The 25,915-nt window shown below is 39.2% G+C and overlaps 1 protein-coding gene across 3 annotated transcripts in view; it reads left to right on the forward strand.

The window, feature by feature from the left end:
- The window catches only part of HABP4 (hyaluronan binding protein 4), a 40,885-nt gene that overhangs the window by 5,056 nt on the left and 9,914 nt on the right, over positions 1-25,915 (forward strand). For 2 of the 3 annotated variants that reach the window (XM_049614948.1, XM_049615031.1), the window contains exons 2-5: positions 1,054-1,216; positions 9,057-9,197; positions 9,434-9,502; positions 18,897-18,980. In XM_049614948.1, coding sequence (XP_049470905.1) covers positions 1,054-1,216; positions 9,057-9,197; positions 9,434-9,502; positions 18,897-18,980 — 457 coding nt within the window. The remainder of the gene's footprint in view (positions 1-1,053; positions 1,217-9,056; positions 9,198-9,433; positions 9,503-18,896; positions 18,981-25,915) is intronic. The other variant, XM_049615115.1, reaches the window with a different exon arrangement.

Below are 25,915 nucleotides of genomic sequence, written 5' to 3' on the forward strand. Positions count from 1 at the left end.
GAGAGCAGGAAAATCTGTTTTCAAACAAAAAAAAGATAACAGCAGTACAGAACTGTATTTAGAAATGAAAACCTTAGTAGCCAATGATAAACCATAGTTTATCTGAAAGTACAATCTGACATATAGGGCATTTATCCTTTAATATTCTGTATGGAGTGTAGCTACCATGTTTTAATAAAGCTGCTGTTGACAACTGTAGTTAATTTAGCAAATGTGTGTATCCATAGCTGTCACAGTCATTGTGAGTTACCTGTAATTATAGGTTAGTTGGTGTAGTTTATCTTATATTTTCTAGGACAGAAGGGAAAGAAAACCTAAGTATCTTAAAAGTTTTATGAGGGGGGCGCCTGGGTGGCTCAGTCGGTTAAGCGTCCGACTTCGGCTCAGGTCATGATCTCGTGGTTCGTGAGTTTGAGCCCCATGTTGGGCTCTGTGCTGACAGCTCAGAGCCTGGAGTCTGTTTCAGATTCTGTGTCTCCCTCTCTCTCTGCCCCTCTTCTGTCTCTGTCTCTCAAAAATAAATAAACGCTAAAAAAATTAAAAAAAAAAAGTTTTATGAGGAAGTACAGTTGACCCTTGAGCAACCAGGGGGTTAGGTTGAAACCAGGTTTCAAGCCGTGCAGTTGAAAATCCACATATAACTTTGAAGTTCCCAAAAACTTAACTACTAGTAGCCTACTATTGACTGGAAGCCTTGCCAGTAATAGTCAATTAACATTTATTTTGTATATGTAGTATATATTCGTAGAGCAGATAAGCTAGAGAAGAGAAAATGTTATTAAAATTATAAGGAAGAGAAAATACATTTACACTTCTGTACTGCATCTGAAAAATTCTGTAAGTGGGCCCATGCACTTCAAACCCCTGTTGTTCAAGGGTCGATGGTAGTTGACTGTGGGCTACGATGATATCCATAACTTTTTTCTTCTCTGAACATTTCCAAACTTCCTGGATTTTCCTATGATGTTGACTTCTAGAAAAGTGGAATTTAAAACTCCCTGTAGGTGTGCTCTCATGGACCTGGTGTCCCAGCTGTCCCTTCTGATTTGGCAGGCCAGAAGCGAGCTCCTAGAAGAGGGGAGCAGCAGGGATGGAATGACAGCCGGGGGACGGAGGTGACACTTGACAGAGCAGAGCGGAGATCCTACAGGGAATATCGACCCTATGAGAGCGAGAGACAGGCAGACTTTACATCTGAGAAGTTCACGGATGAAAAGTACGTACTGCAGACCTTGGTCAGGAGGGTGGGGGGAACCAGGAGGGTTTTACTAGAACTGTTAACCTTTGCAACCTTGGCAGTCACTTTAGGTGACACAGGAAGGATGTTCCATTTATTTCTTGGGTGACCTTAAGTCTTGGTTCAGGAAATGATGTAAGGTGAAAAATGAGTTATTTATTGGTAACTACACAAAGCACTCTTGTAAAGAAAAAAACTACACAGGAGTCTGTTAAACTGGTTAAATTTTCTTTTGCAGTTGAAGCTAAGCATAATTATGGTTTTGATTTAACATTACTAACTTAGACTACTAACAAATTTAAACAAGTTCCTAGCCCCATGGTTAGGTCACTTGGCTGTCATGATGACATTTTAAGAAAAACTGATACAGTGTATAAAACCAATTTCTGGCTGCCATACCTTCTTCTAGAAAGTGCTCTGATCTGGAAGGTAGTCTTGGGCTGGTGCAGCCTGACACCCCTCCTGACCACCCGCGCCTGCCTGTACACACGTAGCGGTTCTTTGTGTCTTATGCTTGGCCCTAACAAGACAGATGCTTACTGCCTAAAGTTTGTGTTAAATTATTCAACCTTCATAGCACTGAGTTTAGATTAAACTGAAACAACTTGTGAATCACATTTCAAGGAAAATAGGTTAAAAAAAAGGCTAAAGGAGACTAGAATAGTGTACGTTGACACTATTAGCCGTCAACAGTTTAATGTCAAGGGAGCTGTTATTCCCAAAGTATTCCAAGTTCTTGACTATTGATTCCATTCAGGATCCTGGCTACAAGTTTTTAAATTTTTTTTTTTCAACGTTTTTTTATTTATTTTTGGGACAGAGAGAGACAGAACATGAACGGGGGAGGGGTAGAGAGAGAGGGAGACACAGAATCGGAAACAGGCTCCAGGCTCCGAGCCATCAGCCCAGAGCCTGACGCGGGGCTGGAACTCACAGACCGCGAGATCGTGACCTGGCTGAAGTCGGACGCCCAACCGACTGCGCCACCCAGGCGCCCCCTGGCTACAAGTTTTAACCAAAGGACATGTAAAAACTATGTTCATTAAAACACCACCTCATTAAAACACCACCCCTTCCCCCAAAAGACCCCCAGAAGTCCAGCAGAGAGTAGCTCAGTCTGAGAAGGCTGAGCAGCTGGTGACTCCCACAGATGTATTCCCTAGAAATTACATATTGAGAACATCAGGCTAGTGTATCTGCCACCATATTGGAGCGTGAGGGTTAGAGAAAGGCTTAATTCTGCTATTTTTGGAGAGTACTTCAATTTTGCTGTGTAATGGCCATAGTCTGCTTGCTTACAGAAAGACTTCTGGATCAGAGCTGCTTATTTGGGGAAGCATATGTGTATTTTTTTTTTCTCACTTCAGGGATTTATTCTGTGGAAATAAGGAAATTATAGCTCAAAAGCACAAACTCATGTTTCCATCTTTTTTTAGTAGCAAAACTATGAGTCTTTTAAAAGGATGAGTATATGTTAACACAAAATGATGCCTATTAAGTGAAGTCATACATGAAGATAGGGGTAGAGTGGGATATGGGATTATGGAGAGATTTTTCTTTTTTCTTTAAAAATAACTTCAGATTTATTGGGGTGCCTGGGTGGCTCAGTCCGACTTCGGCCCAGGGCATGATCTCATGATTCATGGGTTCAAGCCCCACATCAGGCTCTGTGCTGACTGCTTGCTCAGAGCCTGGAAGCTGCTTCAGATTCTGTCTCGTTCTCTCTCTGCCCTTCCCCTGCCCACACTCTGTCTCACTCTGTCTCTCAAAAATAAATAAATGTAAAAAAAAAAAAAAAATGAAAACTTCAGATTTATAGAAAGTTGCAAGAATTATACACAGAATTCCCATATACCCTCATCCAGATTCCCCAACTGTTAACATTTGCTTTATCATACCCCCTCCCTCTCTACCCCCTGCCTCTCTCCTTCTCTTACACACACACACACACACACACACACACACACACACACCTTTTTTCTTTGACATTTAAGAGTAAAGTGCAGATGGGGCGCCTGGGTGGCTCAGTCAGTTGAGCATCTGACCTCAGCTCAGGTCATGATCTCACAACTCCTGGGTTTGAGCCCCGCATCCGGCTCTGTGCTGACACTCGGAGCATGGAGCCTGCTTCGGATTCTGTCTCCCTTTCTCTCTCTGCCCCTCCCCCACTCATGCTCTGTCTCTCTCTCTCTCTCTCTCTCAAAAATAAACACTAAAAAAAATTTAAAAAGAGTAAAGTGCAGAAATACCTCTTTATCCCTAAATACTTTAAATGTATTTCCTGAAAACGTTGTACAATTATCAAACATATTAACCTTGATACATTACTATTATCTAATTCTCTATATCATGTAATCTACAGAGTACTCAAATTTCACCAGTTGTCCTATAATGTCCTTTTAGCAAAAGAAAAAAAATGCCTGGTTCAGGATCCAGTCCAGGAGTGTGCACTGCATTTAGTCGTCTTTCATTTGGAACAGCTCTTTACTCTTCCTTTATCTTTGACTTTGACATGTCAGAAGAGGAAGGACCAGTTATTTTGTACAACAGCTCAGAACCAAGTTTGTCTGGAACAATGTCATGCACTTTGGCAGGAATACCACACAAGTGAGGTCTTGTGTCCTTCGCAGTGTATCATGTTAGGTATATGGAGGGAAGTTTTACTTTCAAGGAAATGTGAAATTATTTTTGATAAATCATGTGCTATCAGAAAAGATATTTTCCTTAGTTTCTTAAAAAGTACTCTTCTATTAATAAAGATCCATAAGACAATTTGGATAGTTTAGAAAATGCATACAATTATAAAGAAAATTAAAGCCACTTATCTTACCATTTAAGGTAATTACTCCTAACATTTGGACTAATTTTTTCCTTTTTTTTTAATACATAGATATACTTAAATATTAAGATGATAATACATATATACTGAGTGCTTTATATTCTTTCTTTTTCCATTTGACATGGTCAAAGTCATTTCCATGTCACTAACAATGTTTGGTAAACATTTTCTTTTAAATTTTTTTGAAAGAGAGCATTTGCAAGTGGGGGAGGGGCAGAGGGATCAGGAGGGAGAGAATCCTAAGCAGGCTCTACGCTCAGTGCAGAACCTGACATGGAGCTTGATCACTCAACCGTGAGATGATGCCCTGAGCCAAAATCAAGAGTCAGACACTTAATTGACTGAGCCACCCAGCTGCCCTGTGAATTTTTGGTAAACATTTTTTTTTAATGTTTTTACTTATTTTTGAGACTGAGAGAGAGAGAGAGACAGAGCACAAGTGGGGAAGGGCCAGAGAGAGAGGGCTACACAGAATCTGAAGCAGGCTCCAAGCTCTGAGCTGTCATCATGGAGCCCAATGCAGGGCTCAAACTCATGAACTGTAAGATCGTGACCTGAGCCGAAGTTGGACGCTTAACTGACTGAGCCAGCCAGGCGCCCTGGTAAACATTTTTAATGGCTCTATTATGAGCTCTTGTGGATGCAGTACAGTGTAATAATTTCCTTAGTGTTGGACCTTCTCTAGATGGAAGTTCTAGAAATGGGAACCCCAGTTAGGGCCATAAAGCAGTGGTTCTCAGCTGGGTGTCATATATTAAAACCTGGGACCCAGTTTGTGCTTCAATGCAAGTTTGGATGGGTGCATGTAGTGTGAAAACAAATTAGAGTCAGGGGGATCTTTTGATATGTAGTGACCAATCACTATCTTAGTAACCTGTCCATTTACTCTGTCACTAATAATCTAGAGCCCTTCTCCTAGCTCTTTCTGCAGAGTTGAATATAATAAACTTTGATCTTGGCTTATTTGATAGTGAAAAATGGTGTCACCTTGCATTTCTGTGATACCTATACATATTTATTGGGCAGAATTATTGAATCTTGATAATCTTAACAGACTAATTCAGTCCTCTCAATTTATGGATGAGGAAACAAAAACCCGGAGTTTCAGTGATGGCTATTGTGGTCACAGCCAGCTCATGTGATTTTTATTCCACTAAAGCAGAACACATATTGTCACATCGAAGCGGTGTCATAAGTGGTGCTGGGAGTAACTGTCCATGTGGCTCAGGTGCAGAGATCAACCAGGACACTTCCAGATCACTGTTTTTAATGTATAAGGAATTTTTCTTTAGGCTCCAAATGATGAACCTAAGTGAATTCTTTGAACATAGGCTATTAGGAAATTAGCCTACCTCTCTCTGGATATATTTTGACTCTTTCTTTGGCTCTTCTTGAAGTTTAGTGCTGGTCATTCAAAGTCAGTTCCAGTTCTGAAAGAAACACTTACTCAGATGTTTAACTTTTTTTTCCTCCTCATATGGAAATAGTTGAGAAAAATTGGGGTAAAATATACGTAACATAATGTACCATTTTAGGGGCACCTGGGTGGCTCAATCAGTTAAGTGTCTGACTTCAGCTCAGGTCACGATCTCATGGTTCATGGATTCAAGCCCCACATTGGGCTCTGTGCTGACAGCTTAGAGCCTGGAGCCTGCTTTGGATTCTCTCTTTCTCTCTGCTCCTGCCCCACTCTCACCCTGTCTCTCTCTCAAAAATGAATAAACATTAAAAAATTTTTTTAATGTATCATTTTAACCACTTATAAATGTATGATAGTATGGTGGCATGAAGTACATTCACACTGTTGTGCAACCATCCCCATCATCCATCTTCAGAACATTTTTATCTTCCCCACCTGAAACTCTGTACCCATTAAACACTAATTCCCCATTCTCCCCTCCAAGAACATCATTCCCTTTATCTGTAAAACAGGTACTCATGCCTACTTAATTAGGATTGTTGTTGGAGAGTGGATTACAGGGATATAAAGCATGATGCTTGGCTGAAATGTTATTTTCCATCCTTTTCCTCGTGAGTACATAACAAATAAAGATTCCTAAGTGGATACAGGATTTCTCAATGCTCCCTTGCCTGAATAAAAAGAGAATATGTTTTATTGTTCTAATTGTTAGTATACGTGCTGCCAACACGAGCACAAAGAGGGTATATTTTATAAGCAAGAAGCAATTGAGAATATATATATTTAAAGTGTATTTGTGAGAGAGAGAGAGTGCACAAATGAGCAGGGCGGGGTGGGCAGAGAGAGAGAATCCCAAGCAGGCTCCAGGCTGTCAGCACAGAGCCCAACACGGAGCTCGAGCTCATGAACTATGAGATCATGACCTGAGCTGAAATCAAGAGTCAGACGCTTCACTGACTGAGCCACCCAGGTGTCCTGAGAATATGGGGATAAGGATGTGGGTAACCTGTGGAGTAAAGAAAAAAAAATGTTTTAGGGGCTCCTGGGTGACTCAGTTGGTTGAGTGTTGGACTTTTGGTTATGGCTCAGATCATGATCCCTGGGTCATGGGTTTGAGCCCTGCATTGGGCTCTGTGCTAAGCGTGGAGCCTGCTTAAGATTCTCTCTCTCTCTCTCTCTCTCTCTCTCACTCACTCTCTCTCTTTCCCCTCCCCACCCCTCTCCCCTGCTTATGCTCTCTCTCTAAAATAAAATTTTTTTTAAAAAACCACTAAAAAAAAAAAAAAAAAAAAAAAGAGGCTTAAGGGATTAAAATAAACCCCAGAACACACAGGGCTATTTTTAGGGTCGGTTTCAATCACTATTATATTTTAAATGCCTTTGTTGTTTTGTTGGTATCTGATCTAGATTTCATGTAAATTTAGACCCAATTTTGACTGTTGACATTATTTTCCATGTATGTTTTGGTGTTTCATTTCCTCTCAATATTTAGGTAGACTTTTTTTCTCTTATGACCCTGTCCAACTTCCTTGTTAAGAACTTATTGTTACATTTTTGTTATTGTTTTAGAACTCTGCTTTAGATATTTATTATAATGGGAATAGATTTTATAATAATCTCTGTTTTAGTCGGGAATGGGAGAGGTGGGAGGTAGAACACCCAACCTGGAGATTTTATTTAGGATGATGTTTCTTATAAGAGACTGGCATAAAGTTAATGATTGGTGCTTCTGTGTTTTTTTATCTTTTTGAGTAAGGATAACAGAGAGTTTTATATATTTTTACCCACCATCAGACAGTAGCTTTTTTTAAATAATTTTTTTATTATTATGTTTATTTATTTTGAGAAGAGAGAGAGACAGAGTGAGAGTGGGGGAGGGGCAAAAAGAGAGTGAGACACAGAATCCAAAGCAAGACTCTAGGCTCTGAGCTGTCAGCACAGAGCCTGACACGGGGCTCAAACCCATGAGTGTGAGATCATGACCTGAGTCGAAGTCAGGTGCTCAACCGACTGAGCCACCCAGGCGCCCCAGACAGTAGCTTTTTAATGTAACAATTTCAGCCATGACCATAGACTAGAACATACCTCTAGTTTTGGTGTTTGAGTCACTAATGCCACTAGAGTTCAGTAAGTAATTTGTTACAATTTTAAATATTTTTAAAGTCTTGACAAATTAAAAATATATAATCTGTCTTATTAAACTAAGGTTGTAATGGTGAAAAGATGTGGTCCTTGCTGCAGTAGCTTTGAGTCTAATGGAAGAAAGGCAAGTCCTCATAAAAAGTGATGGTGACCAGAGACATGGCTGAGAATGAGTATGAGGAGGAGTGTGTGGGTGGTTAGGCCTTGGTCCCAGTGGATGTGGCAGAGGAAGAAGGGAGTATAGAAGACATCTGGTTCTTGGCTTAGGTAGTTTGATGCTGTGAGTTAGGGACCATAGCGGGAGCCAAGGGGTCAGTGTTGGTCATGTATCTGCAGGGCCAGGGTGTGGACAGAGGGCATGTCCAGGAAGTAACTGGCTTTGTGGCCTGGAATCAGAGACCCCAGTGAGAGATGCAGGGTCACGTGAATGAGGGTCATGTAGCAATAGCATAGAGATAACAGTGTGTGCCTGGGATGGGAAGTCAGGAATGCGGGCACCTGTGAGGACAAACGAGTATCCAGAAGAACGAGGGAGGCAGCTGTGTGGAGAGCATCAAGACTAGTTAAGTGAAAGAGGGAAGATACAGAATGTGTCCCTTGATGTGACTCTGGAGGTGCCTTCCTCTGAAAAATGGAATTGGGGGCCTAAGAAGCAAGGGGAGTGAGTATCTTGTGAATTTTGTACCATGTTTGAGTATGACCTATTACAAAAATAAGTGTTTAAGGACAAGGCAAGGAAAGAGAAGTCTGAGGAAAATTAGTGGTCAGTGGTGTCAAATGATGAATAGGGGTCAAATGACATAAAGACAAAAGTTGCTATTGGCTTTCACAACAAAAAGCTTCAGCTGTCCTTGGAGGTGTGTGTGGGGCAAGAGGAAGAGAATTGAGGTTGTTGCGGGTTAATACTTTTAGCCCCAAATGTCACTGACTGGTTGTGTGTTTGGGAGAGGGAGGTTTGGGAGGGGCATAATTTGAAGTTTCCTATTTCTCTTATACAAAACATTCCAAATTTAATTTAAATATTGAATATTAGAGCTGGAATAAACCTCCAGAGAAAGGGGTACCCCTCCACAGATTAGCAAGACCTGCCCAGGACCTGCTTCTCTGGTCTGGCTTCCTCACCTAGCAGCTGTATGACCTTGGGCAAGTTACCTACCTCCTTTGTGCCTCAGTTTCATTGTCTGTGGATAATAGTTGTATATTATACATCTGTTTATGAGAATTATATATGATGAAGTGCTCAGAACAATGCCTCAGTAGTATTGTTCAGTAAAAGTTAATTATTACTTTATTTTTCAAGCTACCATTCTTTCCAATATATTATAGCCATGATGTCCTCCTAGAATTTTTTTCTCAAAAAAGCCTTAGCCCTTCAATCCAGTTCACTGCTTTTTATTATTATACCCATCTCTTCCTAGACCCATTGACAGGTTTGATCGAGACAGACCACTGAGAGGCCGTGGAGGCCCAAGGGGGGCCATGCGAAGCCGAGGCAGAGGCGGCCCCGGGAACAGAGCTTTTGAGGGTTTTGACCAGAGAGGGAAACGAGATTTTGAGAGGTACGGTGGGAGTGAGAAAATGTAAGTTCCTCTGTAACTGCTGTTTTTGCCTTATGATCTTGGTAATACACGGTATGAATCTGTTTGTTGTGTGTTAATATGAATTGACTTGATATTAGTATGCGCTTATTCCTGAGGGAGCTGATCCTGGGACAGCTTTTCTGATCAACTTTTATGATTTGGAGATTGACTGCAGGCCTGCTTTCAGCTGAAGGGAATATTCTTTCTTTCTCTAGAGCAATCAGAACTGAAGACAACATGGGTGGCTGTGGAATTCGAACTTGGGGATCAGGCAAAGATACCAGGTATGGTGCAAATGTGTGCCTTTTGTGAACCTGCAATTAAGTGGAAATATCCAGATCTTTATTTTCCTTTTGTGAAAATTATGTCTTCTCTGCTATGCTTGCATTGTCTTTATACTTGTGTGCTGTTAGGTATAGATTGATTTTAGGCTTTGGTTTAGTGAGGTGACTTTTTAAAGTGGGTTTGCTATGTTGTAATTAGATTTGAAAATGACTTTTAAAGTGGTTTTAAAGTTCTTTTGTTTTAGCCAAACAAATTTGTGTATTTGCTGATGCCCCAGCGCATGATACTCTACATTTGCATAGGCCTCAGAATGCTTTTTAAATTTCTGGATATTCTATACTTTTATTTTTCTGTGACCTTCCCAAGTTCTTATATGCATTGCATCTTGATTTTATGAAATCATTTGCAGGTTGAAGCTCAATGACAAATTTCACCGAAGGTTCAAATCTGACATTTCTCTGAGGTTTCATGGTGTCTCAGATCTGTACCAGTTTTGCTGCTTAGAAGAAGTACTTGGTTCTGCTGTTTCAGTCATTTCATGGCTGTAGGGGCAGTGCCTTCCTGGTGTCTGCAAAGAATAAGCAAGAAGACTTGAGGGCAGTACAAGGCAAGGAATGGATCCCTCCCAGCACATGTTGTAGGAAAGACTTTCCACGATTTTGAAGCCTTGAGGGAATCCAGAATATAAGCTTTTTACATAAACTTACTTTTGTTTCCTTCTTTTTCTTTCTTTCTTTCTTTCTTTCTTCCTTTCTTTCTTTCTTTCTTTCTTTCTTCTTTTTTTTAAACTTTATTTATTTTGAGAGAGAGAGCATGAGCAGGGAAGGGGCAGAGAGAGATGGGGAGAGAGAGAATCCAAGCAGGCTTCGCACTGTCAACACAGAGCCCAACGCAGGGCTTGAACTCACAAACCGTGAGATTATGACTTGAGCTGGAATCAAGAGTCAGATGCTTAACTGACTGAGCCACCCTGGCGCCCCCATAAACTCATTTTTCTGAAATTGTTCTTAAAGACAAACATACAAAACAATACTAAATATAATATTACATGTGCTACCCTTGCACATCTGTGTTGTCCTTGAAAGGAAAAGAAACTTGTCGAATGTTTCTCAGTATGGGGTTTCATAGGCTGTTAATAATGAATCTTTTAATTTTGTTTTATTTTACTTTGATATATATGTTAAAAAGTAAATACCTCTGAGTCATCTGATTTACCACCTTATCTAATGCTGCCACTCCATTTCAGTTGGCATTGGAACTTAAAATAATTTTGGCGTCAAGTGATTATGTACCCTAAGGGGTCAGCATTGGCCTTTTAACATGAAGAAGTAACCAGGAGCTGGGTGTGCTGCAGGTGATCTGGCATGTATGTCCTTGTGCTAAAATGACACATGTCATTTTGGATTGGTTTGTGAGTGACTAAGTCAAAGCTCTTAGGTGGTAATAATTTGTAATTTAAAGATTTTCATAGAATAAGAATTAAATTTCTTATTTAATAAGTGGAGATTTTGATTTTGATCATGAAAACAGTTCAGTACAGTGGAGTTATGGGCTGCTTTTGATTAATGAGAAAAGAGCAGAGGTGAGCCTACTGTAGCAAGGATGTTAATGGCTGGTGAAGCCAAACACTGCACGGTGTGTTAAAAGCTGGAGGGTTTTGCTATAGTTAGTATTCCTGTTTGAAGGCATTGGCAGTGCTAACTAAATTTATGAATGTTTTCAAAATGGTGCAGTGAGCCATTTCCAATGTTAATGCTTCTCTTCAGCAGTTTGACAGTGAGTGCCTGAAAGTAAAGTTTTCTCCATCTGTGGTAATTACAAACATATAATATCTGATATTATTTCTTTGTTACCAGTTGAAACACACACACGAAAGCAGTTTTCAGTAATGGTGCCTTCCAACTTTTATTTCAAAGAGCAAGATGGTTTTATTAACATTCAATTAAAATCTCTCAGCTGTCATAGATTTGGGTAATTCAAGTCTCATTGAATTTGAACTAGATAACAAAGCCTTCAGGTGTTCAATTCACTTTGTGGAATGTGCTTGGCAAACAGGCATTTTCTGCATTCATATAACTAAAGTCAAAATATATACATCTGCCCTGGGGCTGTATCTTCTTCTGTAAATCTAACATTGGTGATTTACTTTCAACAAAATAACAAAATCTGCTAACATAAATTATTGCTAATTTTGAAACCTCACTGCTCTGTAGTTTTGGTCACATGCGTCTATAAGAGCCGTAAGCACATTAGTTTTATGTTTATTCATTAAATAATGTAGGTCAACACAGGGAGATATGTGATCTCTCTTTTTTTTAATCAGCTGCTCAAGTTTAAGAATGCTGGTGTGGGGCGCCTGGGTGGCTCAGTCGGTTAAGCAGCCGACTTCGGCTCAGGTCATGATCTCGCAGTCCATGAGTTCAAGCCCCACGTCGGGCTCTGTGCTGACAGCTCAGAGCCTGGAGCCTGTTTCAGATTCTGTGTCTCCCTCTCTCTGACCCTCCCCCATTCATGCTTTGTGTCTCTCTGTCTCAAAAATAAATAAACGTTAAAAAAAAAATTTTTTTTTAATAAAAAAAAAAGAATGCTGGTGTTTGTACATAGTCCCTTTTATGATTTTTAATTGTTGAAAACTATAAACTATCAATAAACCTATGGTTTTTATTCCCTTGGTTTATTATGTTGCCAAGGGAGTAAAGAGAAAGTTGGAATAATTTGTGCTGCTGCTGCTGGGTTTTGAGGCTCCTGGATGCCAGAAACTCCTGTGACCCTGCTGGAGTCAGGCTGATGAGCAGAAGCAGCCTTTGTGACAGGGCCTCCACCAAGCACAGTGCCAGCCACATCTTTCCACACATAGGGTGCATTTGATTTAGGACCTTTTTCAAAAATAAAGATTAATAATTATTTGGGGTGCCTGGCTGGCTCAGTCAGTAGAGCAGGTGACTGTTGATCTCAGGACTGTGAGTTCGACTCCCACATTGGGTGTAGAGATTATAGAAACAATTAACTTAAAAAAATTATTCAAATTTTGTATAGAAAAACTCACTTTTAAGCTCATTACAATAGCTTTGCATTGAGAATAAAAAAATGTAGGGGTACCTGGGTGACTCAGTCAGTTAAGCATCCAACTTCAGCTCAGGTCATAATCTTATGGTCTGTAGGTTTGAGCCCTGCATCGGACTCAGTGCTGACAGCTCAGAGCCTGGAGCCTGCTTCGGATTCTGTGGTGTGTGTGTGTGTGTGTTTCTCTCTCCCCCTACGCCTCTCGCACTCTGTCTCTCTCTCCCTCAAAAGTAAGTAAACATTTTTTAAAAATGCAGAAAGTCAATTCTGTTATTACAGGTCAATTTATCTTTGCTTTTCAAAAAATAGCTTATGTTGGGGTGCCTGGGTGGCTCAGTCAGTTAAGTGTCCAGCTTCAACTCAGGTCATGATCTAACAGTTTATGGGTTCGAGCCCCGCATCAGGCTCTGTGCTGACAGCCTGGAGCCTGCTTTGGATTCTGTGTCTCCCTCTCTCTCTGCTCCTCCCCCGTTCACACTCTATTTTTTTGAAACTATTTTTCCCCTTCCCTTTTCCCATGGTCCTCCTTTAAGTTTCTCAAGTTCCACATGTGAGTGAAAACATATGATATTTGTCTTTCTTTAACGTTGTTACAAATGGCAGGATTTCATTCTTTCTCATTGCCAAGTAGTATCCCATTGTATATACAAACCACATCTTTGTCCATTCATCAGGTGATGGACATTTGGGCTCTTTCTGTAATGTGGCTATTGTTGAAGGTGCTGCTGTAAAGATTGGGGTACATGTGCCCCTATGAATCCGCACTCCTGTATACTTTGGATGAATTCCTAGTAGCGCTATTATTGGGTTGTAGGGTAGTTTGATTTTTAATTTTTTGAGGAACCTCCACACTGTTTTCCAGGGCGGCTGTACCAGTTTGCATTCCCACCAACAGTGTAAGAGGGTTCCCGTTTCTCCACATCCTCACCAACATCTGTTGTTTCCTGAGTTGTTAATTTTAGCCACTCTGACTGGTGTGAGGTGGTATCTCAATGTGGTTTTGATCTCAGTGTGGTTTTGATTTGTATTTCCCTGATTTGTATATCCCTGAGTGATATTGAACATCTTTTCATGTGTCTGTTGGCCATCTTCTTTGGAAAAAATGTCTATTCATGTCTTCTGCCCATTTCTTCACTGGATTATTTGTTTTTCAGGTGTGGAGTTTGGTTAGTTCTTTATAGATTTTAGATACTAGCCTTTTATTTGATATGTCATTGGCCAATATCTTTTCCCATTCTGTCAGTTGCCTTTTAGTTTTGTTGATTGTTTCCTTTGTGGTGCAGAAGCTTTTTATCTTGATGAGGTCCCAATAGTTCATTTTGCTTTTAATTTCCTTCCTTTGGAGACATGTCAAGCAAGAAATTGCTGCAGCTGAGGTCAAAGAGGTTGTTGCCTATTTTCTCCTCTAGGGTTTTAATGGTTTCCTGTCTCACATTTAGGTCTTTCATCCATTTTGAGTTTATTTTTGTGTATGGTGTAAGTAAGTGGCCCAAGTTCATTCTTCTGCATGTTGCTGTCCAGTTCTCCCAGTACCATTTGCTAAAGAGACTGTCTTTTTTCCAGTGGGTACTCTTTCCTGTTTTGTCAAAGATTAGTTGGCCATACATTTGTAGGTCCAATTCAGGGTTCTCTATTCTATTCCATTGGTCTATGTGTCTGTTCTTGTGCCAGTACCATACTGTCTTGATGATTACAACTTTGTAGTAGAGGCTAAACTCCAGGATTGTGACGCCTTGGTTTTTTTTTTTTTTTCCAACATAACTTTGGCTATTCGAGGTCTTTTGTGGTTCCATACAAATTTTAGGATTGTTTGTTCTAACTTTGAGAAGAATGCTGGTGCAATTTTGATTGAGATTGCATTGAATATGTAGATTGCTTTGGGAAGTTTATATGTCTTAATCCCCTTTACCTATTTTGCCCATTCTCCTCCACCCCCATGCTCCTCTGGGAACTGCCAATTTGTTCTCTGTATTTGAGTCTTTTTTTTCTTCATTTGTTTTGTTATTTAAATTCCACATGTGAGTGAAATCATAGGATATTTATCTTTCTCTGACTTATTTCACTTAACATAAATACCTTTGGGTCCATCCGTGTTGTTGCGAATGGCAAGACTTTATTCTTTTTTATGGCTGAGTAATATTCCATTGTATGTATATAATACAATTTTATCCATTCATCTGTCAATGGGCAATTAGGTTTCTTCCATACTTTGGCTATTATAAATAATGCTTAATTATAAAAGGGGTGCATATATCTTTTAAAATTTGTCTTTTCATTTGGGGCAGGGGGAATAAATACCCGGAGGGGTCATTACTGGATCGTATGGTAATTCTGTTTTGTTTGAGGAACCTCCATGCTATTTTCCATAGTGGATGTACCAATTTACATACCCAATGGCAGTACACAAGGATTCCCTTTTCTCCACATCCTCACCAACACTTGTTACTTCTTGTCTTTTTGATATTAGCTATTCTGATTGGTGTAAGGGTATATATATCATTGTGGTTTTGATTTTTGCATTTCCCTGATGAGGAGTGGTGTTGAGCATCTTTTCATATGTATGTTGACCATATGTCTAGTCAAGTCCTCTGCCTATTTTTTAATCGGACTCTTAGTTTTTTTGGTGTTGAGTTCTAGGAGTTCTTTATATATTTTGGATATTGATCCCTTTTTCAATATATCATTTTCAAAAATCTTCTCCCATTCAACAGATTGCCTTTTCATTTTTTTCATGGTTTCTTCCACTGTGCAAAAGCTTTTTATTTAGTTTGATGTAGTCCCAGTAGCCTATTTTTGCTTTTGTTTCCCTTGGCTGAGGAGACAGATACAGAAAAATATTGCTAAACAGATGTCTAAGAGTATACTGCCTATGATTGGGGGTTTCTTGTTGGGGTGGGGGTATTTTATGGTTTCAGTTTTTACATTTAGGTCTTTAATCCATTTTGAGTTTATTTTTGTGTGTGGTGTATAAGAAAGTGGTCCAGTTTCATTCTTTTGCATGTAGCTGTTTAGGTTTCCCCAACACCACTTATTGAAGAAGTTGTCTTTTCACCACTGTGTATTATTGCCTCCTTTGTCATAGATTAATTGACCATATAAGCATGGGATTAACTCTGTGCTCTCTTCTGTTACATTGATCTATGGTCTTTATTTTTATGCCAGTCCACTACTGTTTTGTTAATAGAGCTTTGTAGTATAGTTTTAAATCTGGGATTGTAATATATTCAGCTTTATTGTTCTTTCTCAAGAGAGCTTTGGCTATTTGGGGTCTTTTGTGGTTCCATACAAATTTTAGGATTGCTTGTTTCTAGTTCTGTGAAAAATACCATTGGCATTTTGATGGGGATTGCATTGAATCTAAGATTACTTTGAGTAGTGTGGACATTTTAACAATATTAATTCTTCCAACCCATGAATATAGAATATCTTCTCATTTATTTGTGTTGTCTTCAATTTCTTTTACCAATGTCCTATAGTTTTCAAAGTAGAGGTCTTTTAACTCCTTGGTTCAGTTTATTCATAGGCATGCTATTCTCTTTAATGAAATTGTAAATGGGGTTGTTTTTGTAATGTCTCTGCTGGTTCGTTATTAATGTATAGAAATGCAACAGATTTCTGTAGATTAATTTTGTATCCTGCAATTTTACTGAAATCATTTATTAGTTCTAATAGTTTTCTGGTGAGTTATTTACTGTTTTCTATGTATAGTATCATGTCATCTGCAAATAGTGACAGTTTTACTTCTTACCTATTTAGATCCCTTTACTTCTTTTTTTTTTTTTTTTGGTCTGATTGGTGTGGCTAGGACTTTCAGTACTATGTTGAATAAAAGTGATAGAATGGACATCCTTGTTTTGTTCCTGATCTTAGAGGAAACACTTTAAGCTTTTCACCATTGAGTATGATGTTAGCTGTGAGTTTTCATATATGGCCTTTATTATATTGAGGTGTGTTCCCTCTATACCCACTTTGTTGAGAGTTTTTATCATGAATGGATGTTGAATTTTGTCAAATGCTTTTTCAGCATCTATTGAGATGATCATATCATTTTCATCCTTCATTTTGTTAATATAGTATATCACATTGATTGATTTGCAGGTATTGAATCATCCTTACATCCCTGGAATAAGTCCAATGTGATTATGGTGAATGATCCTTTTAATGTGTTGTTGAATGCTGTTTGCTAATAATATTTTGTTAAGGAGTTTTACATGAATGTTCATCAGGGATATTGGTCTGTAATTCTTTCTGTATTGTTTTTGTTTTGAGTTTGGTGTGAGGGTAATGCTGGCCTCATAGAATTAATTTGGAAATACTTCTTCCTCTTCCATTTTTTGGGATATGAGAAGAGTATGTATTAACTCTTCTTTAAATATGTGATAGAATTTACCTGTGAAACCATCTACTCCTGGAGTTTTTTTGATTACTAACTCAATTTTGATATTAGTAATTGGCCAATTACAGATTTTTTTTTCCTGATTCAGTCTTAGAAGATTGTATGTTTCTAGGAATTTACCCATTTCTTCTAGTTGTCCAATTTTTTGGTGTATAAGAATCTAATGATTCTTTGTATTTCTGTGATGTCAGTTGTAAATTCTCTTTCATTTGTGATTTTATTTGTTTGAGTCCTCCTTTTTTTTTTTTTCCTTGATGAATCTGGCTAAAAGTTTATTTAATTAGTCTTTTCAGAGAATTAGCTCTTAGTTTTGTGGATCTTTTCATTATGTTTTTAGGCTCTATTTCATTTATTTCTTCTCTGATCTTATTTCTTTTCTTCTACTCATGTTGGGCTTTGTTCCTCTTTTTCTAGTTCCTTTAGGTGTAGGGTTAGATTGTTTGAGATTTTTCTTATTTTTTGAGGTAGGCCTGGATCACTATAAACTTCCCTTTGAGAGCTGCTTTTGCTGTGTCCCAAAGATTTTGGACCATGGTGTTTTCATTTCATTTGTGTCAAGGTATTTTTGATATCCTCTTTGATTTCTTCATTGACCCATTGGTTTTTTAGTAGCATGTCGCTTAGCATCCACATGTTTGTGTTTTTTCCAGTTTTATTCTTGTAATTGACTTCTGGCTTTATAGTGTTGTGATCAGAAAAGATTCCTGATACGATTTCAGTCTTTTAAATTTATTAGGATGCGTTTTGTGGCCTACCATGTGATTTATCCTCGAGAATGTTCCATGCATACTTGAAAAGAATATGTATTCTGCTGTTTGGAGATGGTTTATGTCTGTTAAGTCCATCTGGTCTAATGTGTCTTTCAAAGCTACTGATTGATTTTCTGTCTGGATGATTTGTCCATTAATGTAAGTGGGATGTTAAAGTGTTGTACTATTATTGTATCACTGTTGATTTTTCCCTTTATGTCTGTTTAATGTTGCTTTTTGTTCAGGTGCTCCTGTGGCAAGTGCAGAGATATTTACAATTGTTACATTCTCTTCTTAGATCGATCTTTTTATCATTATGTAATCCCCTTTGTCTCTTGTTATGGTTTTTGTTTAAAGTCTATTTTGTCTGATATAAATATTGCCACCCCAGCTTTTTTTTTTTTTTTTTTTTTGCTTCTATTTGCATGGTAAATGTTTTTTCCGTCTCTTCACTTTGTCCGTGTGTGTCTTTAGGTGTGAGTGAGTCTCCTGTAGGCAGCATAGAGATGGGTCTTATCCATTCAGTCACCCTGTGTCTTTTATTGGAGCATTTAATCCATTTACATTTAAAGTAATTATTGATAGGCATGTATTACTATCATTTTGTTAATCATTTTCTGGTTGTTTTTCATTTCTGTTCCTTTCTTCTTTTCTTTCTTCCCTTGTGATTTGATGACTTTCTTAATGTTATGTTTAGATTCCGTTCTCTTTATTTTTTGTGTCTGTTGTAGGCTTTTGGCTTGTGGGTACTGTGAGGTTCATATATAACATCCTGTGTATTTAGCAGTCTGTGTTAAATTGATGGTCACTGAAGTTTGAACACATTTTAAAAGCACAGGTTGAGAAATTTTATGGCCCCTTTTAATATTTGGAATTTCCTAGGACAGTAAGCATCTTAAATAATTGTTCTGGTCTTTTATAATCTGTTTTAACTTTAGGCCATTCATAGAAAGTTCTATTTCTAAAAGTACTTTTAACATTTTTAAAAATAATTTCAATGGATTAGCAATTTATAACATTTTGTCATTTTTATTTTGATGTGGGTTACCTATATGTGTATGTAATTTTTTGAATGAGATTTACTTAAGAAAAAGGACATTGGAATTTTTTTTTTCTATCTTGAATATATAAAAGCATTGATGTGAACATATTTGTGTGACTAGAGCAATTCTCACTGCTTTTCAGTGACGTGGAGCAGACTGCACCAATGGAAGAGACCACAGCGGTGGAAGAGTCCCCGGGCCCCCTGGAGGAGGAATCTCCAGCCAAGTGGGTGTTTTACTCATTTTTCCCATGAGTTGGTGTTGGCCTTGTTCTTAACGATTTCTAAGAGCGCTTCACAGAACAAGGAGCTCAGCCTTTTGTTATATCACAGAAGGTTGACCTTAATGTATTAGTGAATAATCAAACTAATTAATAATTCAAATAATCTAATGAATGATTATTAATGATAATTAATGAGTTAAATTTAAGTATCCCATCCAGTGCCCACAACCTCTTTTCTATCGGCGTCCTGTACTGCATTATTCTCCCTCTTATCAGTACCCTCGTCTCTCGTTCCTTTATTCTCTCTGTGTCCATCCTCCCTCTTTTCTTCATGGAGCTTAGGTCCCTGGTCCACCTCTAGTGTCCTTGCCCAGTCCTTAACCTCCTTTGCCTCTGGATCTTCTGTTGTGCCTTGCAGGCAAAACCTGCCTCCTGGATGACCACTGGCTGGCTGCCCTCTCTCTGCCTGCACTGGCCAGCTGAGCACTGCCAACAGCAGAGCCGACAGGAACCCCTGTAAATTGTTGATCACCTGCATTCTGAAATAAGCCCTTAACACTGCCCATCAGTCCCCTTTTCTGGGGCTCATTCTTTCTCCCACCCTCTACAATGACCAATTCCATCCTTCTTGTATCCTCTAAGCCCTGACACTGTCCCCACTTTACTCTTCCCCCACCCTTCCCATACCTGCACCTCCTCTTTTACTTTCTCGACATAACTTTGCCTCCTATGTCACACAGAAATTGAGAGCCACCAGCTGGGAAGTTTATCATCTTCCCGCTCTTAAAGGTACAAACCCACCTGTGCCTGCATACCTCCTAGCCTCCTTCCCTCATGGTAAGAAAGAGACACCATCTCTCCTGCCACTTCTTCAGGCTTTGAATCCTGTCTCCTGCTGACTGCATGGAAACCTCACACCGTCAGTCAGCTCCTTCCTCATGAGTCTGCTTACCTTCCTCCCAACTCAGGTCTTCATCAACAGTTTAAACGTGCTCAGTGTCTCCTATTTTAAGTCTTCTACTCTTGCCCCACATTCTCATTTAGCTGCCTTTTTTCAGGGTTGTGTGTACTCTTCCTTTACTTCCTCCCTCTCACTTATGCCTCACTTCACTCCAGATCTGGCTCTGTCCCCATTGCCCTTTGGAAACAGTCACCACATGTCTCCACACCTAATAGATGTTTCGTCTGCATCTTTCTTGACCTGTCAGAGCATTTGACTTTATTGATTTCTTCTTAAGCTCTCTTTCCCTGATTTCTGTGATGTCTGCACTCTTCTGGTTTTCCCACTGCTTCTCAGCTTCTCCTCTACAGACTCATCCTTGTTTTTCTGGTCTTTTAAAATGTCAAGTTCTTTATGGCTCTGCCTTAGGCCCTCTTCTCTTTAGTGTCTTTTATAGGATCTCCCGTACCCCTGCAGCTCGGGTCATCATTCATGTATCAACTCCAGAATGTATACCTCTGGCTCTCACCTTCCACCTGGGCTCCAGGTGTGTGTTTCTAGCTGCTTGCTCTGGATATCTCCCCATGGATATTTCAGATCTCCCACTCCGCGTGTCCAGGAGAAGTCTGTCTTCATTACGTATTTCCATCTTGTGGAGCAGCCCATCACCATCCATCCAGCTGCACAAACCAGAAACCTAGGAGTCATCCTTGAGACTTCCTTCCTCTTGACCCCCTCCCTTCCCCAAATTCAGTCTGTCACCCTGCCCTGGTGATTGTACCTTCTCTTCTCCTCTCTGCTCATCACCATCATCTCATCCAACCTGTCACCACAACTCCTTATGGGCTCCCTGCTTTCTCATCTGGGACAAGCCCATTTCTGCACCACAGTGGCTTTCACACTAACATTCTGATTGTCATGCACCCACCCCTCATGCAAGACCCCCCGTGGCTTGCTGTTCTCTTCCTATCCCTTGACCTGACCTGCAGGGTCCTGCGTGGTCTATACCCTGCAGAGCTCTCAAGTGCAGCCATTCGTGTACCTTCTCTGGGTTTATCATGTTGCCCTTATGTCATGTTCTCAAGGACCTTTCCCCTACCCCTGTCCTATACATGCCAAAGCGCTTCAGCAAGTGCTGTTGCCTTTCCCCCCACCCCATACCTCTCCAAATTCCCTTCCCCTTCACTGATTTAACTCTTCTCATCCTTCAGCTGCCAAGAAGCAAGGTGTCTAGTGGTTAAGAGCACAGACCCCAAGCCAGAGTGTGGGTTCAAATCTCAGCTCTGTCACTCATTAGTTTGGGCAAGTTATTTATTCTGTCTGTTCCAGTTTTCTTCACATGTAAAATGGGAATAATAATAGTACCTACATCATAAGGTTGTTATAAGGATATTGTGTGTGTGTGTGTGTGTGTGTGTGTGTGTGTGTGTGTGTCTGTCAGTCACAGAGTGGGGCCTGGCATGTAGTTAATGCTATATAAATATCTGCTATTATTATTGCAAAAGTAAAATGCTGCAATGATTGATAATTATGAAAGCTGTTAATTTACTGTTCAAAACAACCAAGAAGTGTATTCAAGTAAAGAGAGAAATTAACAATATGAATATTTAGACAGTGATTTAACTAAGGAAGTAGATTAACAGTTTACATAAATGTTGAAAAAGTGAGTTAAACTAGATCCCTTCAGGAAAAATGGTATCTTTTTTGAGCCAATAAACCATTTATACAAATTCAGGTTATGTAAGGCAGAATAATAAATTATAGCATAACTCTGTGGAATTGATTGAGATACCCTTGCTTTCCTAATATTAAATAGACAAAATAGTTCTCTCAGTCAGTTACTCTGAAAGACAGAATTCTAAATGGTTTGATGGCGGTCTCGTGTCTGCACAGAGCCCAGCCCGCTTTCTCCCCTCCCCTGCCTGCAGTAGGCAGTGAGCATCTAGTTAGGTCTGCAGGAGCTGCGCGGCCGAGCAGCCACACTAGCAGACCAGTGGCCGACCGCGCTGCGACATTCTTGTCTCCGCACTGCCCCGTCACACTTTAAAGTTATCACTAAAATTCCTAGTAGTGCAGTTACAGGTTTATGATAATTTCAGAATTAGGTTTGTATTTGAGAAGTACATTCGATGATGGTGATGCTGTCTGATCTCAGCTTTTTCTCACGTTGATCTAACGCTCAGACTTTGGACCCCGAGCCAAAATGTATATTCAATGTGCCGCTCAGTTTAGAACTTCCTGATAGATTAATTTAATATACCCTCACTTACATTCAAATGTACACCCCAAAGAAGATATATTTTCCTCAGATTGGACACGTTTTGTTGACAATTATATGTGCTGTGCCCTTCCTTCCTTCCCTCCTTCCCCCTTTCATCATAGAAGTATTGCATGTTCCTTAATCACATGGTGTCCTCGTGTCTGAAGATGCTTGTGACAACTTCTCGGGAGTATTTTGTTACAAGACTATAAGAATAAATCTAACATTTATAGAGCATTTGTTGTGTGCCAGGAACTCGAAATGCTTCCATGTCTTAACTCCTCAATCCTTTGCTGCCCTTTAGTGAAGGAGGAGATACTGTTACTATCCTCATATGGAGATACGGAGGTTAAAGGGCTTGCTAAGAAGTGGCAACTAGATGTGGGACTGACATTCATGCTCTTTCCTGTAGTGAATGGTAGGAACGGTTGAAAGTGCCACGAACGCTTTGAAGTTTGCTCCAAAGAACTGAACAGGGGAGAAGCTGCTGGTTCTGTGAGCAGAGGAGGGGGCTGCTGGGGTTGCTGAGGACTTTCCTATTCAGTAACATGGAATGACATTCCCTTCCTTCCTTAAAAATAAAAAAGCCATTATGAAAAGAGTGTTAAAGAAGCATCATTACAAAATACCTGCAGTGAAATATTTTTCATTGTAATTCATTTCCAAGTATTTTTGCTTAGTGAAGATTGTCCTGTGTTGAATTTTCTTAAAGCTGGAAAACACCTCTTTAAAATTTATATGGCAAATTTCTGAGGAGCTCAAAGTTTAGCATGAAATTCACTTCAATTTCAGTACTTGGGAAGGAAGGAAGAGGTGTTACTTACACGTCAGTTTAAATCCACTTGCCCTGGTTAAGTATTAAGTTCATAAAATGTTATTTCTAGAACCCACTTTTTTTGGTTCCCTGCACCCTTTCATATATTGAGGTGAAAGATATTGCCTGAATGGATATTTGGACGTTTGGTGTTACGTATGTTTTCTGTGCCCACATCTTGACTCTCTTCCGTCTCCGTGCATTTCTCTGTCCTCTTATTCCCTCAAGGTGGTGGAGTCTGGGCTTTGGAGATGGAATGTATAGGTATGCAACATGGCTCTTTTGTTTGTGAGCTATATGACTCTGCCTCAGTTTCCTTACCTATAAAATGGAGCTATTAATTGGAGCTAACTTGTGGGATTAATTGTCACGACCAAATTAACGTAAAGTCCTTTGAATAGCATTTGGCACCTAGGAAGCATTCAGTAAATGTTACCATTATTGCCCCATTTATGTTTTAAATAAAGTAACAGTTTGTTAAAACAGTTCTATTTCTCCTATAATTTCACCCATATAGAAACAAATGTATAACTATCAAATTTGCATATAGCATTATTCACATTACAAGTCATAGATTAGACCATCTTATATCTATAAGCAGCTTTGATGGAAAATCATCTCCCAAGATTTTTGGTAATAGACCAAGAACTGTGAAGGACTTTGAATTAGTCAAAATGGGGGGGGGGGTGCTGTTAAATTTGGAGGATGTAAATAGCAATTACAATGCTTTTATAACTGTTAGAAATATAACTGCTTTCATCCCTCCTGGAACTGAGGGATTAATTATACATCTCTTCCTGTTGAAAATCCAGTCTTTGGTAAAACTGCCAGTAAAAACTGCATTTAGTGCCAATTCAAATAGGATGGAAATGGGATCTGCCTCACAGAACTTTCATAGAATGTGTTTTTTGTAATAATCTGTAGTGAATAGAGAATAAGGTTAAGGAGTCTGTCCTTGGTGATTTTGTACTGCTCCCAACACGGCTTGTTGCAATGACAAATGGCAGAGGAGAATGTACAGGGGCATCTGTATGTATACTTGTGAATGGAGTGCCCCAGAGTGAACAGGGTCAGGTGATCATTTTCAAGGAGGGAATCACTTGCAGCAAATGCTCTTTTCTGAGCTCTCCACTGTTTGCTTCACTTTGGGTGTGTCTATGTATCAACTTAAAGACTATATTTCTTTTTTTTTTTTTTATAATTTTTTAAAATATTTTTTTAATGTTTTATTTATTTTTGAGAGAGAGAGAGAGAGGCAGAGTACAAGCAGGGGAGGGGCGGAGAGAGAGAGGGAGACACAGAATCCCAAGAAGGCTCTAGGCTCTGAGCTGTCAACACAGAGCCTGACGTGGGGCTCAAACTCATGAACCGCGAGATCATGACCTGAGCTGAAGTCGAATGCTCAACCGACTGAGCCACTCAGGCACCCCCAAAATGTTTATTTTTGAGAGAGAGAGAGAATGAACACAATTGGGGGAGGGGAAGAGAGAGAGGGAGACACAGAATCCAGAGCAGGCTCCAGGCTCTGAGGTGTTAGCGTAGCCAGAAACAGGGCTCAAACCCAACCATGAGATCATGACCTGAGCCAAAGTCAGATACTTAACCAACTGAGCCACCCAGGCACCCCAAGACTACATTTCTTATATGCCTTATCCTTTTTTGTTCTAGCCCTTTCATGTTTATATATGATGTTCTTTAAGATAAGCAAACAGAAAAAGTACTTCTTTTGTGGTCTTAACAAAAGATGTGTTCTTACTGAACTTTTTGGAATTTATTAACTTCTTTAGTTCATCCTAGTTATGAAAGAATCCTCAAATTTACAGCATCAGTTCTAGAAATCATAACTAGATTATAGTCTATAATCAGAATAGCCTCCTAGAAATCAGCTCTGATTATTTCCTAATTCTGTCACAAGTAGCCTAAAGAACCTTTATGAACCCTTAATATTTATTTTCAGCTCTGTATTAGAAGATTATATCACTGAAAGATGTATATAAAATAATAGTATAATGAACCTCTAAGTTATTCAACTTAAAATTTTATCAAATCATGACCATTCTTGTTTCATGTATGTCTCTACCCACTTCCTCTTCTGTCAGGATATCATATTCATTCATAAATGTTTCACAAAGTTATATCTAAAGGTCTGCTCTTTTTAACTGGAGTAGTGTTATCCCATCTAAAGTTTTTAACAATTCCTTAAATATCTGGGCAGTTTGTCAGTTTCCCTGATTATCTCAAAATCTCTTTTTAAAACAACTTACTTGTTTGAATTAATATTGAAATATACATCTCAATTGGCATATCTCATTTTTTTTAAACAGTACTGAGAGTTCACATCCAACGAGTGACATATATTTAGTATGTACAGTTTTACAAGCTTTGACAACCATATATACTTGTAAAACCATTACCACAATCAAAATAATGAGCATATTCATCAACCCAAAAAGTTTCCTTTTATCCTTTTGTAATCCCTCCCTCCTGCCCCTTTCCCCCAGGCAGCCAGTGATCTACTTTTCGTCACTAAAGATTAGTTTGCAATTGCTACAGTTTTATATAAATGCAATCACACATCATATATTCTTTTTTTGTCTTGTGTTCTTTCACTGAGCATACTTCTTTTGAGATGCATCCATGTTGCTGCATGTATCAATATTTCGTTCCTTTTTATTGTCAAGCAGTATTCCACTGTACAGATAGACTGCAGTTTCTTCATCTGTCTACCTGATGGTCATTTGGGTTGTTTCCAGTTCTTGCTATTACAAATAAAATTGCTGTGGACATTTTTGTGTAGTCTTGGTGGAGTATACATTTTCACGTCTCCTGTGTAAATGCCTAGGGGTGGAATGGTTGGACTATATGGCAGGTGTATGTATAACTTTTTAAAGAAACTGCCAGGCTCTTTTCTGAAGTGGTTTTTC

This window comes from Panthera uncia, chromosome D4 (genome assembly GCF_023721935.1).
Source record: "Panthera uncia isolate 11264 chromosome D4, Puncia_PCG_1.0, whole genome shotgun sequence".
Taxonomy (NCBI): Eukaryota; Metazoa; Chordata; class Mammalia; order Carnivora; family Felidae; genus Panthera; species Panthera uncia.